General features: G+C 38.2%; 1 protein-coding gene across 1 annotated transcript in view; it reads right to left on the bottom strand.

Moving 5' to 3' along the window:
• LOC123806920 (vesicle-associated membrane protein 714-like) overlaps positions 1 to 13,002 on the bottom strand; it is a 45,305-nt gene extending 32,303 nt beyond the window's left edge. Inside the window, exons 1-3 of the mRNA XM_045820395.1 lie at positions 12,925 to 13,002; positions 5,756 to 5,826; positions 2,068 to 2,164 (exon numbers count right to left, since the gene is read on the bottom strand). Coding sequence (XP_045676351.1) covers positions 2,068 to 2,164; positions 5,756 to 5,826; positions 12,925 to 13,002 — 246 coding nt within the window. The remainder of the gene's footprint in view (positions 1 to 2,067; positions 2,165 to 5,755; positions 5,827 to 12,924) is intronic.
• Positions 13,003 to 14,759: the final 1,757 nt, after the last annotated feature.

Here is a 14,759-nt window from a genome sequence, read left to right as displayed (position 1 = left end):
CAAGATTTCAAGAAAAAATTTTGACAGTTTGTACTAAGTGTTGTATTTCCCAGAGGTAGTGGTAAAAATTATATTTAGCAATCTTGTGTCATCTGATTGTGGAAAGGCAGTAAAATTGGGATGTTTTGTCATAATAGAATAGAGAAAAAATTATAGTCAATTAAATGGCTTATAGTGTTTAGCATCAACTCTAAGAATTGTCTAGGCATAACTGTCACTCACTGTAGAGTGACAATATTAGGCCTAATAACTTTTGATTCTGAATATAGTTACAGTTTGAGCTACATTAAAGCAAGTTGGTACACAACACAAATAAAATATATGTATGATTCATGAATGTGACTTGACTGAAGAATGACATTTAGTAATTATTTTAGAGCTGACTGATTTTTCCATTAGTATTTTATTAAAATATTGATCCTGAATCACATATTTAAAAATAAAATGGAATATTAGTAATATTTACTTTAAAAAATAAAAAAACATACTATGTGGACCATAAAGTCACCAGAACAATGGTTTAGCCCTTGTATGTTACTGAGGCTGACTTACACAAAGTCTTATTCTAGTTGGAGATCAAACTCTGGGTGATAGTGAGCAACAGGTGATAGCTATTGAGAAGGTTGATAACCCTTTAAGAAATTTATGAAGTCTTACGTATCCACATAAGTACATACGAGGCCTGTCCAGAAGGTGTTCAGCCATGTTATGTTAAAAACAGAGACATTTATTGAAGAAGATACAAGACACAAGAAACACTGTACATAGGACAATGATGCCTCTGTCCCCTTCAAGTAGGCATCTTGGGACCTCACACCTCACACAGTTCTCCCAATTGCCATCAGCTGCCCCATCAAATTTTCCTGAGTCTCATCATTAGTCTGAAAGCTATTCCTTTCCAAGATGATTTTAGTTTTGGGAAAAGCAAGAAGTTACAGGATGCCAAATCTGGGCTGTAAGGGTACTGAGTCACCTGGGTGATTTGATGTTTCGACAAAAAAACTCTCCACAAGACATGATACATGAGCAGGCGAGTTGTCCTGATGAAGCTGCCAGTCACCCATTGCCCACAGCTGTGGCCTTCTGGATCATATGAATAGTTTCCATGGAGGAATGTTCAAGTTTAAAGCAAAATCTGATGCAGATTTGTTGCTCTACTTAGTCACTTTGACTGTGATGGCCACATAGTACACATGCTCACTCAATGGTGTCTGCCTCCTCCACTGACCAGTAGTGAAGTTGTTATTGTTCACGCATGCACATTCCAGCCCACTCTCCTTGGCTACCAGGTTACATTGATGTCCTGCAAACTGTTCTCATTATATTAACAATGGCTGGACTTTTTCTGGACAGACCTCATATACATAAGTCCTCTTTTTACCATATTTTATATTTGCTGTTAATTTTCAGGGAAAACTTTCCCTAAAGATAGTTTGTCTTGATTTACAAAATTCTTTCATTTAACTCATAATTAATTAATGTTTTCTTCCAGAAGTGTTATATATAATTATTTGTAAATTAAATACATATGCTATTGAAAAAGTATTTTAAGCCCTGGCTGGTGTGACTCCATGGGTTGAGCATTGGCTGGCAAACTGAAAGGTCACTGATTCGATTCCCAGTCAGGGCACATGCCTGGGTTGTGAGTCAGGCCCGTTCCCACAACTGACTGATGTTTTTCTCCCTCTCTTCCTCCTTCCCTTCCCTTTTCTCAAGAAATTAATAAATAAGGTCTTTATTTAAAAACATTTTTAAAGAAAATATTTTAAATATTAGTAAAGCTTCATTTCTTTCTTACTTTGAAAGAAGAAAATAAATATACAGAGAGATTCTAATAGGTCTGAGTGTATTGTCTTTACAGACCTTCTTCAGAGCTGGGGGAAGTATGGAAGCAGGAGACAAATGAGGGATGAGTGTATGAAATCTCTGAAGGTCATTAATGGCTATGCTTTATAGACAGATGAATGATCTTTTTGTTTGGTGACATTATCACTAATAAACTAAAATAGAGACTTCATAATTTCAGATACTGAAAAGGTCTTTAAAGTAATATAAGAAATTACTTACATTTTTAAGAAATGCAGATGGTGTTACACTATCCAATGCATTGTCTGAGGCACATAGGTAAATGATTCCATCAATAAAGAGACTATGATAGACAAAGCTTTGAAAAGAATACATTCATTTACATGATAATATTAAAGAAATTAAGTACCTATGCAGCAAATTTTATTTTGTCTTCAAGCTCCCATTAACAGTATAAAAGCTACATAGTTAAATTTTATAATCAGAATAATTAGAATGTTTTTCATATATTTGAAAACTTAAATTGTGTTAAATAAAAATAGAAAATTTGAATAGTATTTAAAATAAATTATATAAATAATAAATTATGATAAAGAGAAAACTCATAATATCATATAGATATAGAAAACTCTAAAACTCAAATCAAATATAATCATATTCCATGCTTGAATCAAGATTCTGATCATATAGAAAATTCTATGTTCACTGATTTTTACTGTCCCTATATTTTTAGGTAGATATATCCAATTTTGGCACTTCTTGGCTTTCTATCATGATAGATTAGAATTTAAATGTTGTAAACTGCCAATACATACCAAATATATTGGGGAATATGACAAGTTGAGGAAAAGAAATTAAACTTCCCTCTAGTATGCTTATCCTGACCACTCCCACTTCTAGACCTTTTGTGCCTTCTCAGAGTCACATATTAAGAGGCTAGAAGACTCTTGGAAAGTGCCTACATTTTTATTGCCTGACAATCCAGAAACTTTAGGGAAATGGCAACAAAAATAGTTGATTGCTGCCTAGGCTTTAATTTAGTTGTTTTGAACACTTTTTTTTCCAAATAGTTAACAGATAACAGACCTGGTCAAATGCTAATGTGGATATACATGAGAATGAGAAACTCAGAAACACACAGAAAATTTAACCTAGAGGCAGAAAATTATATTACTTCAATATAAATACCTTCATAAGGTATCGTGAATACAATATACTATAAATATTTTTAATGATGATATTGACTAATACACAAAATCCCCACTTGGAAAATATTTTTATTTCTAAGCTGGGAGAAGTCTTTGCTGAAAAAATTGCTAATTCTACCATCTCTATCAAAGTTATATATGTGATTTGAAGTAAATTGATGATGGATATGAAAGGAGATATTTTAAATTTTGCTAAGTATGTTATTAGTAACATTCAAAAACCATCTTTAAATGTTAAAAACATGAATATTTGATGTCTAGGGTATATTGTTAACTGACAAAAGCAAAGGAGAGAGAGTATGTATGATGTACAACCATTTATCTATCATTCTCATATATGATCAAGGGAAGTACAAATATATATGTGTGTCTCTTATAGAAAAAAGGAAAGAAAATGATAAACTAAAAGCCTACCAAAATGATAACCTATATAAGAGGTAGAAGGAGTGCAGTGTGGATAGCAAAAGAATGAAAATTAGACTTCTTAAAGGAATGTGTTTTGTAGATTTGACTTTGGAACCATATAACTTTGCATAATTAGAAAATGTTATTGAATTAAATTTTGAATACAATCTTTAAAAGTAAAAAACAAAACAACAACAAAAAAATGAAGCTAACTTTATAACGAGTAACCCAAGCAAGAAATGATGGTAATGGGGTTCTTATGGTATTGGTGGAAATTGTCAGATTCTGGATATATTTGGAAGGTAAAGGCAACAGGATTTGCTGAAGGGTTGGATTTGGTCGGAAAAGAGAGAAAAGTCAAGGATCATAAAGGTTTCAAGCCTGAAGAACTGGAAAGTTGATGTGTGGAAGACTGCAGGAGGATGGTTGGTTTTAGACTTAAGTTTGAGATGCCTATCAGACATTCAACAGACATGTGGAATGGGCAGCTGGATATATGAGTTTGGAGTTCAGGGAAGAGGTCCTCAAAAAATTCAAATTAGAATGTACAATACTATATAGGTGAGCATACTGTAGATGAGGAAAATGTCTTTTTTTTTTAAATCATCCTGCTAATAAGTGGGAACAAAGCTAGAATATCACCATTTTGCAAATCCCAATATATTAATGGCTCTAGGGTATAGGCAATGAATATCAAGGGCTGATAGCATGTCAAAAGGAGGTATATGCAGACATTATGTGCCATCTGATGAAAAAACTCCTATAGTCTTGCCAAAAGGATCAAGCCTCTTGATCCAGCTGTTTGGAACACGATGAACTGCATTTTCAGTATGCAATCAGCAAACTTAGACTGTGAGTAACTCTATAGGTTCCTCAACAATAAATTGTAAGAGAAGGACAGGAATGGAGGGAGAATATGTGGATTAAAGATATTTAAATAACACCAAATAACAAATGGGCAGTACTAGGCTCTAATATATGAGATATATATTTTGCTGCTGAGGCAATGGAGTGAGTAAGTGACTGCTATGGAAGTTGGAATGGTGTTTGATCTGGGGAAGGTGGAGAAAGCTGTGAATGGACCAGACATATGGTGGGTGTTTTGGGGGTATTAAGTAGTATTCTATTTTTTTTGGTTCAGGTGGCAATTGCACTTGGTAGGGGAGGTGACTTATACAACTTCATAAAGCAATATATTTACTTGATATTTGCTTTTTCTTATTTTAAAAAATCTTTTGACCCCTTTTACCCATTTCTCCACCCCAACCCCCACCAACCCATACATCTGACAACCACTAATCTGTTCTCTGTATCAATAAACTTGGTTTTAGTTTTTGTTTTATTTTATTTTTTTAGTGGTTTTACTGAAGATATTTTCAAATGGAAATTGCCTTTTTTAATTAATAAAATATAGGGTATACCAAAAAAGTATAGAGAATAAGAACAGGAACACTTGTAGGCCCATCAATTTAGTTAAAATGTTACAGATATAGTTATTGTCCCCTATATCCCCTTCCTCAATTTCATTTTTTCCCTTCACTTTGCAGATGTTAGCATTTTCTTGAATTTGGTGTTTATCATTCACATTCATGATTTCATACTTTTACAAGGTATATACGAGGGGGTACCCCCCAAAATTAAATTTATTTATAAAAAACTGCATATTCTTACATGTTTAAACTTCAAAGTCACCTTCAGTCACCTTCAAAGTCACCTTCAAAATAATCTCCATTTGATGCAATACACCTATTGAGACTTTTTACCACGGCTCAAAACAGTTTTTGAACTTGTCGATTTTGATGGCTTTTAGTGCTTCTGCTGTTTTTTTGTTTCACCTCTTCCACATTGGCAAAAAGTTTCCCTTTGAGGAATTTTTCATCAGGGAAAACAAAAAAAGTATCTCAGGGCAATAGCAAGTGAATGGGCAGGGTGGTGCCAAGGGTCAAGCTGTTTTTTGGTCAAAAACTATTGAACACTTAGCAGGGTGTGGGCAGGTATGCTTGTAAATCACCCATCATGATATGGGCAAAGCGTTGAGTCTTCAAAAAAAAAAATTCACTGAACCCGAATGCAACCTCCCACAACAACACCAGCTGGTACACTGATACAGGGGGTTCCTAGAACACTCATCTAGTGGGGGAAACCTATGCTACAAGGGGCCCACCCTCCAGAATATAATTCTGGGTTTTTTGGGGGTCCTCTCTTTTAGATGTTCTCCTTATTAAAGGTTAAATCAAGAGTATGTGCAACTAATATATTTTGTCATCATGTCATTATTATTGGAATTATTAGCTGATGATTGTTAAAAAGTAGAGTTTTATTAGAATGTACCTTACCTTCCCATTTGAATTGTGGTCTTTGGTTCAGCTCTAAGTAGCACTAGTCTAAGCACTGTTGCTGCTGTTTCCTAAAAATAAATTGTCAGCATTTACCTTATAGAAGATTGAAGTACTTTTCATTATTCCTCTCCTAAATTTACTTATGTTCTGATCAGTTTATTCAGGGACTACTATTTATTAGGAGAACTTATTAGTGGTTATTTATAATTCATGGTAAGAGGCAAGTTATTGTGAAATACTCATATGAATATTCAGTCATGTAAATCTGAAGGAAAATATTAAAATTACATGAATATGACGCCTGTCCAGAAAAAGTCCAGCCATTGTTAATATAATGAGAACAGTTTGCAGGACATCAATGTAACCTGGTAGCCAAGGAGAGTGGGCTGGAATGTGCATGCGTGAACAATAACAACTTCACTACTGGTCAGTGGAGGAGGCAGACACCATTGAGTGAGCATGTGTACTATGTGGCCATCACAGTCAAAGTGACTAAGTAGAGCAACAAATCTGCATCAGATTTTGCTTTAAACTTGAACATTCCTCCATGGAAACTATTCATATGATCCAGAAGGCCACAGCTGTGGGCAATGGGTGACTGGCAGCTTCATCAGGACAACTCGCCTGCTCATGTATCATGTCTTGTGGAGAGTTTTTTGTCGAAACATCAAATCACCCAGGTGACTCAGTACCCTTACAGCCCAGATTTGGCATCCTGTAACTTCTTGCTTTTCCCAAAACTAAAATCATCTTGGAAAGGAATAGCTTTCAGACTATTGATGAGACTCAGGAAAATTTGATGGGGCAGCTGATGGCAATTGGGAGAACTGTGTGAGGTCCCAAGATGCCTACTTTAAGGGGACAGAGGCATCATTGTCCTATGTACAGTGTTTCTTGTGTCTTGTATCTTCTTCAATAAATGTCTCTGTTTTTAACATAACATGGCTGGATACCTTCTATATAGACCTCATAATACACATATACTCTGTTTGTGTGCGTGCACATGCACACAAATATGGGTTGTACTAGATAATCAGTCTTATTTTTCCAGTCACATCTTATATATGGCTTCAAGGAGGGGAAGCACCATCTAATTAAATATCTTTTTAGTGAATTGTGGATCTCTTTTAGTGAATTTTAGTGAATCTCTTTTATAGTTTCACTGAAACTATAAATAAAAATGTTAATGAATTAAAAGTATTCAGCCTTTATTCTCTGAATACCTTAAGTCTTTTTTAAGATAAAAATTTTATTCACTGATCTCTTTCTATGAAACAAATAATTGCTCAGATCTCTTATACATGTTTTTTTGTAGGGCTCATTCTTTGATTAAAATTTATAACCTGTTAACAATCCAGAATACCTTAAATATAGTTAACTGCATCAAATCCCATTATTTTTCTTTAGATGTGTGAAAAGAACCTGAAAGTTACCTAAGAAAACTTGAATAGCTACATTCTTAATTAACTTTTCCACTTTCACAAAATGACACTTGAAATAAAAACTTTGGGGGAAGTTAAATCTTATTGTTAATGGTAGAGAGTAAAGCTTGAAATTCTTGGCATTGCCTGAGAAAGCCAGGCAGTATTCTCTAAGAAAGGATTTCTTAAGAAACACAAAAAATTAAGGAAATATATAAACTTTCAGTTACTTATTATCATTAGTGGAACATAATTTCCTAGTTTTCCCCATGTGTCTCATTTAGAGTATATAATCAATGAAATAATAGTAAAATTTGATACAAAGCAAATGGCAACACGAGGCAGTAGAGGAATGACAAACTGGGCTCTAGTTCTGTTTTTGGAATTAAAGTGGTATAGAACTTAAGAAAGGGACTTGTCTGGGTCTGTTTCTTTGTGTGAAGAGTAAAGGAATTGGACAAAGTGATCACTAGGATCCCATCCAGCTTTAGGACCCTATAATTGCAATTGATTTGATCTCATGATTAAGCTTTGGTAGGTACTAATACTTTTCTAATGAGTATAAAATATTTGTGACGTTAATATTTATCACTGAGAAAATACATGGTAGAACTCTCCTTTAAAACACCTTGTCAAGGACTTCCAGCCAAGATGGAGGTGTAGGTAGACACACTATGCCTCCTTGCACAACCAAAATATGGACAACAAAAATTTAGAAACAAAAACACAACCAGTAATGACTGAAAATTGAACTGTATGGAAGTCTGATAACTAAGGAGTTAAAGAAGAAACATTCATCCAGACCAGTAGGAGGGGCGGAGTTGGGTGGCCTGGCAGGGAGTGCTTGAGGCAAAGTGGCAGCTGGTCGATCCCAGTGCGCAAGGAGGCAGCAGGTAGACCCATCAAGGTGGCAATAGTGGAGGGGCCTGGTGCACAAGGCAGCTGGTGGACGGGCAGTTCTACATTTGAGGCAGATAAACGAGGTGAAACTGGGGAACGAGACAGACCTTGCAACCCAGGGACCCAGTGAGGGGGAAATGAAGCTTCAAACCACTGATTGAAAACACCTGTGGGGGTTGAGGAGCCAGCAGGAGAAACTCCCAGCCTCACAGGAGAATTCACTGGACAGACCCACAGGGTCCTAGAACCTACACAAGCCCACCCATTCAGAAATCATCATCAGAAGGGCCCAGTTTGCTTGGGGGATGTGGGGGAAATGACTGAAATCTGGCAGAGAGCAGAGCAAGTGCCGTTGTTCTCTCTTGGACCCCTGCCCCACATACAGAGTCACAACCCAGCCATGTGGGTTGCCCCACCCTGGAGGACACCTGAGGCTCTGCCCCTCACTACATAACAAGTGCGTCAAGACAAAGAAAGATGGCCCACATGAAAGAACAGATCAACAAAATTCCAGAAAAAATATGATTAAGCAACGAAGAGATAGTCAACCTGTCAGATGCACACTTTAGAGCACTGGTAATCAGGATGCTCACAGAATTGGTTGAATTTGGTTGCAAATTAGATGGAAAAATGAAGGCTATGATAAGTGAAATAAAGGAAAATGCACAGGGAACCAATAGTGATGGGAAAGAAACTGGGACTGAAATCAACAGTGTGGACCAGAAGAAAGAAAGAAATATCCAAAAAGAAAAGAATGAAGAAACAAGAATTCAAAAAAAAATGAGGAGAGGCTTAGGAACCTCCAGGACATCTTTAAACATTCCAACACCTGTATCATAGGGGTCCCAGAAGGAGAAGAGGAAGAGCAACAAGTAGAAAACTTATTTGAACAAATAGTAAATGAGAATTTCCCCAATCTGGCAAAGGAAATAGACTTCCAGGAAGTCCAAGAAGCTCAGAGAGTTCCAAGCAGAGACCCAAGGAGGAACACACCAAGGCACATCATAATTACATTAGCCAAGATTAAAATGAAGGAGAGAATCCTAGAAGGAGCAAGAGATAAGGAGGCAGTTACCTACAAAGGAGTTCCCATCAGACTGTCGGCTGATTTCTCAGAAGAGACCTTGCAGGCAAGAAGGGGTTGGAAAGAAGTATTCCAAGTCATGAAACGTAAGGACCTACATCCAAGATTGCTCTATCCAGCAAAGCTTTCATTTAGAATGGAAGGGCAGATAAAGTGCTTCCTAGATAAGGTCAAGTTAAAGGAGTTCATCATCACCAAGTCCTTATTATATGAAACGTTAAAGGGACTTATCTAAGAAAAAGAAGATAAAAAACATTTATAGTAAAATAACAGCAAACTCACAATTATTAACAAACACACCTAAAACAAAAACAAAAACAAACTAAGCAAACACTTGAACAGGAACAGAAGCACAGAAATAGAGATCACATGGAGGGTTAGCAACAGGGGAGTGGGAGGGGGAGAGAGGGGAAAAAGGTACAGAGAATAAGTAGCATAGATGGTAGGTAGAAAATACACAGGGGGAGGGCAAGAATAGTATAAAATATGGGAAATGTAGAAGCTAAAGACTTATAAGTATGACACATGGACATGAACTAAAGGGGGGATGTGGGTGGGAGGGGGTGTGCAGCGTGGAGGGGAGTGAAGGGGGGAAATGGGATAACTGTAATAGCATAATCAATAAAGTATATTTATAAAAAAGAAATACAGTACTTTCAAAACTTAAAAAAAATAAAAAACAAAACATCTTGTCTTCACTTTTCTTCTCCCTGGTCAGCTTTTTACACAGCAGTCATTCTAAACCTTTAATCCTTTCCTCCAAATGCATGCTGCTCCACCCCCTTATGCTTCCTCACCTCCCTGCATGGTTCTTAAAGAGTGGCCATGGGGCTTGTAAACTCCTTCAACTTTCTGTTTTTCTCCTTTCTTAATTAATTGAACATTTATTGAGGGCCTACTATATAAAGACAGAGAGGAAGACAGTCCCTGCTCTGAAGGAGTCTGACAGCAGAGACTAGTAAAAGAAGATTCTATATCAGCCTGGTAAGTAGTTTGATAAAGGAGTGTAAATTAGCCTGGGCATAGAGAAGGCTTCAGGAGGAAATGAGAAAAGTCTCAAAATGCAGAAGAGTGTATACTGCACTTAAAAAATGGAGACAAGAGGGTTCTGGAGAGAGGGAAGAGATTAGAGGGAGACGCCGGTGAGACTGTAGAAGAGTATGAAGGTCAGGATAGCTGGAGCACAAAGATATGTGGGACAAGAGGAGATAATCATTGAAAAGCCCTACCAGGGAGGGCCTTGAATGCCAGGCTAAGTAGTATGGGCTTTATTCTGTATGTAAGTAGGTACCACCAAATGATTTTAAGCAGGGGAGTGACATGATCACATTTGCTTTTAGGAACAACCACTTGAGCAGCAGTATGGAGGTTGGTTTTGAGAGGAATAAGGCTGAAATCTGGGACAGATCAGTTAGGAGGCACTTTCAGTAACCCTTGGTGACATGAATGAGGGCCTATTTGTTGACATGGTTCAGAAACAAGGAAATGGATTCAAGACATGCTCAGGAGATAGAACTAACAGAACTTGGTGACAGAAAACCAATGCAAAGGTAAAGAAAGAAAAATTGAAGGTGACTCCCAGTTTCCACCTTGAATGCCTCAGTAGAGCTACTCAGAAAGATTAGAAAAATGCAAGGAGGAATAAGTTAGGAAAGAACTAATTTAGTTCTTCTATTAGGCAATCTAACCATGGAGACAAATTACTTTGGAAGTGGATTTGACAGTGATCAAAGTAAAGGTGCCATGGTTGTGAACGAATGTGTCCAGTTAAAAGAGGACTGAAGGTAGTATTCTGGGGAAAATAGCATTTGAAGGGTTGGGGAAGAGGAGAGCCCCCCAAAAAGACCAAGTTCTGTGTGTCTATATCCACACCCCTCAGTTCCGCAAGAGAAAGAGGCCATTCCTTGAATCCAAGGCTCACATACCTATTGCCACATTGGATTCCATTCCTTTTTGCTTCTTCAGGTCTTGCTCTACCAACAGCTCCCTCCTCTCTTATATCTCCAACTCTTCCCATTAGCATACATACATGTAAAAGTTTCCTCTGTACTAAAAAATGAGGCCCCTTTCTGGGCCATGCTTCTTCTAACTTTCACTGTATCTCATTCCCTTTCTAAATTCTTGAAAGAATGATCTAACTTCACTCTCCTTACTTCCTCATCTCCCATTCACCTGGCTTAAAGCAATCTGGCTTCTGCCTCTACCACTTCTACAAACTGCTAACTGTAAGGTCACCAATCATATAACTCTTGAGTCCAGTAAACACCTTTTAGATCTTGTTCAAATTCTCTGGGGCATGAAACATTCATGTAATTTTCTTTTTTTGGCTTTCAGGACACCACTGCTCTCATTTGGTCAGGACACCACTGCTCTCACTGCTCATGTCATTGACTCACCTATCTATTCTGTTCTTAAACAGTGTTCTGCCTTTGGTCCTCCTTTCTTTTCACTCCCTACACTTTTCTCCAGCAATCTTACCCACTTCCACTATATTCGACTGTTAGCCCTGACCCTCTGAGTGCTACCTATTGAACACTTTGATCACTTAAAGCTTTTGGGAATAGACAGGAGAATAAATACACAAATAGATTTGCTATTTTCAACAGACAACAAAATTCAACCTGTCCTCAACCATACTCTCCTCCCCTGCATTGATTCCCCCACAGTCCTGTTCATCTGTATTTTCTACTTTCACATCCAAGGAAAAAAGTGCCAAATCATCACTTTGCACACCTTAAACTTACACAATGTTATATGTCAATTCTATCTCAATAGAACTGGGGGAAAAATAAGAATAATCCTAGGCATAACTCTGTCACAAATTCCCAAGGATTAGTTTTACAAAGTCTTGTTTTTGGATCTTCCCCCTCCTTTCTATCTGTACTGTCATTGACTTAGCTCAGGCCCTTAGATCTTCTACATAAACTATAACAGTACCACCCTAACTGGGTCTCTCCTCCAATCCACCTTCTGGATTGTAACCGGACCAAATTTACCAGAAGATGATCATGCTAATCCTTTATTTATATTTAATTGCTTCCCAGTTTCTCTAGGATAAGAAAACAAAATAGGATGCTTCATTAACTATCCTATTCCTGCTTTTCTGACTTCATCTTTAGCCCCTATATACTATACTAGGACCCTGTGTGCTAGCTCTGAGGTTCTTTAGGTCGGCTGTTTCCTCTGCACGAAGGCACTATTTCCCTTTCCTGTGCAAAGCACCCTAAAATTTCCTCTTCTGTGATCAGTAAGCAGCTACCCATCCTGAGTGTTATAGGAGCAGTCACTGAAATATATTTAACACTGTAGGACACCTATATACAGTCCTTGGACATAAAAGGACGAGCTCATCAAGTGACAACTCCAGGTGTTGTCTTCTCTTTATTGCTGCATTCCCCACCCTTTCAGGGATCACGCAACTAACACATGCTTAATAAGTGTGTCTTGAGCTACCGGTCATTTCTTCGCAGGGGTGAGAAAACCCTTAAGGGGGTCTCTGGGATTGAATTTGGCTGTTAATCACCGCCAAATGGGTCACGTGCAGGACCAACTCTAACCACTAGGCGGCGAACTTGCGGCTCCGCTGTTTTGGAGGTCGAGGGGCTCCAGCCAGGGATTCACCGCCTAGCTGACTCCGCCAAGTACCAGGAAGAGGCCTCTGTTCCAACTCATCGCGTCCCTGCGTCCGGAGGGGCGAGCCTAGCCAGCACCACCTTTCAAAAGCAGAACACAGGAAGGCAGAGGTGATGACTTAGGAATACCTGATAGGAGCCGCCTGTCAAAGCCAGATCCGCTAGGATCGCTCGGCCGTTAGCAATGCAGCTGTAGGTGATTGTCATAGTGGGCGGCCCAGTGAAGGAAAGGTCCCGGAGGAAGGACCTAACCGCCTGCGACAGTCTCGAGGCAGTGACTGGGGGCGGGGCTCGGGGACAGGGGCGGTGCCTGGGGCGATTGATTGGCAGGGAGGGAGGTGGGGCTTTTCCTTGCCTGGGCTAAGCCTGTGATAAACGCTGGTGGAGCAGCAGAGGAGTGGCGGGAGGCAGGGGGCTGTGGAGGGCGACAGTCAGCGAGTCTCTGGAAAACTAGCTTTGGGTTAGTGAAGCTCTTCCTTGTGGTCATTCTCAAAATTATATAAGAGCCAGTTTACTTCACAGTGCCCACCTAGTACATAGAGTTCACCATAACCTAACACATGTTAAATATAGACCCTGATTAAAAAGAAAATTCATTAATTAACTGAACAAGCATTAGTTCAAATCCCACAATGCGCTAACTTCCTTAGATTACCAAGTATACATAGTTTTAAGCCTCAGACCCTCAATTTGAGGAATTCGTCTTATTCTAGAAGTGGTTACAGAGGCACATGCAGATAAATGCCAATCTTGAGTGCTGTATGTGTGTGTGTTATGATGGAAACATAAAGTAGGTTGCAAAAGCTGGAGTGTAGGCAGTTAATCCTTGGGAGAGGGAGCAAAACTTTCAAAGCCAATGTCCGACTTAGAGGGTGGGTTGGAATCCTCTAAGTGGGAAGGAAAGATAGGACAGTCCAAGCAGAGGAACAGATCTTTAAGGCTTGAAGGAAGGCAGGTGAGTTTAGGGAATGGATATAAGTGAGGGTGGCAGAGGAAAGGCATATGGTGGAGTGAACAGGAGATGAGAAGGGTAGTATTAGTAGAATAACTTTCGTTATATCAGATCTCGAGTTTCTTGACAAGAATTTTTTAATGTATAAGCTTAAGATAAACATGTGTTTTCATTAGCAAGGTGTTGTGGAAGAGTGGAAAGAGATCAGATAGAACTTGTATTCAGATATAGACATTGCTATTTATTCTGGGCCTTTAGTGCAACTTAACCTTTCTGAAACTCAGTATCCTAATCTATAAAATGAGGACACTTGTCAAGTTCAAATTAAGTAATTATGCACAATTCTTAGCATATATAGATAAGGAATTGCAATCTTTATGTGATAAGTACATTAATGAAAATTGCTTTCTTGCTCCCAATGGTGTAACTTAAAAGGAAGAACAATGTCCTTCTGGTGTGCCTGGCAGCAGATGAAGACAGGTAGTAATTGAATTTATATTAAACCAGTACAGTCAAAATGGATTTAACAAGCAAGCAGCAAAACTGGTGTGGACTGTAGCTCTTGAGAAAAATACCTTGTCGAGTTCGTGTATCTTTCCACATAAAGGAAATCTTGAGCTAAGGTGTCTTATCAGCTTAGAGATAATGCCGGTGGTATAGGTGGGGGTGACTGAATTAAAAGCTCTAGTTACATAACTTATGTGTGAGAAAATGAAATATGTTAATTCTGAGGTAATGTGTTGGTATATTTTTGCTTGCAGTAAAAATAAACAGAACAAACTTGGTCATATTGCAGTGCACCTTCTGTTTATTAAACAGGGGATCTGAAGGTGACTGGGTAATAAAATCATGAACTGTCCTAAGGATAAGGAGCAGCTGATAGTTGGAGAGGTGTATATGGGACCTCTCTTGTCAGTTTCACCTTGTCATAAAAACTATCCTGTGTGCACAATCCACAAATTCAAGCCTATAGCCATATATAATGTAATTTATCACATAACTGTCTTAGAGT

Source organism: Phyllostomus hastatus, unplaced genomic scaffold, assembly GCF_019186645.2.
Source record: "Phyllostomus hastatus isolate PE091 unplaced genomic scaffold, TTU_PhHast_1.1 phas_scaffold_39, whole genome shotgun sequence".
Taxonomy (NCBI): Eukaryota; Metazoa; Chordata; class Mammalia; order Chiroptera; family Phyllostomidae; genus Phyllostomus; species Phyllostomus hastatus.
The sequence above is the reverse complement of the archived record's forward strand: the minus strand, read 5'-3'. Positions and strand labels throughout refer to the sequence as shown.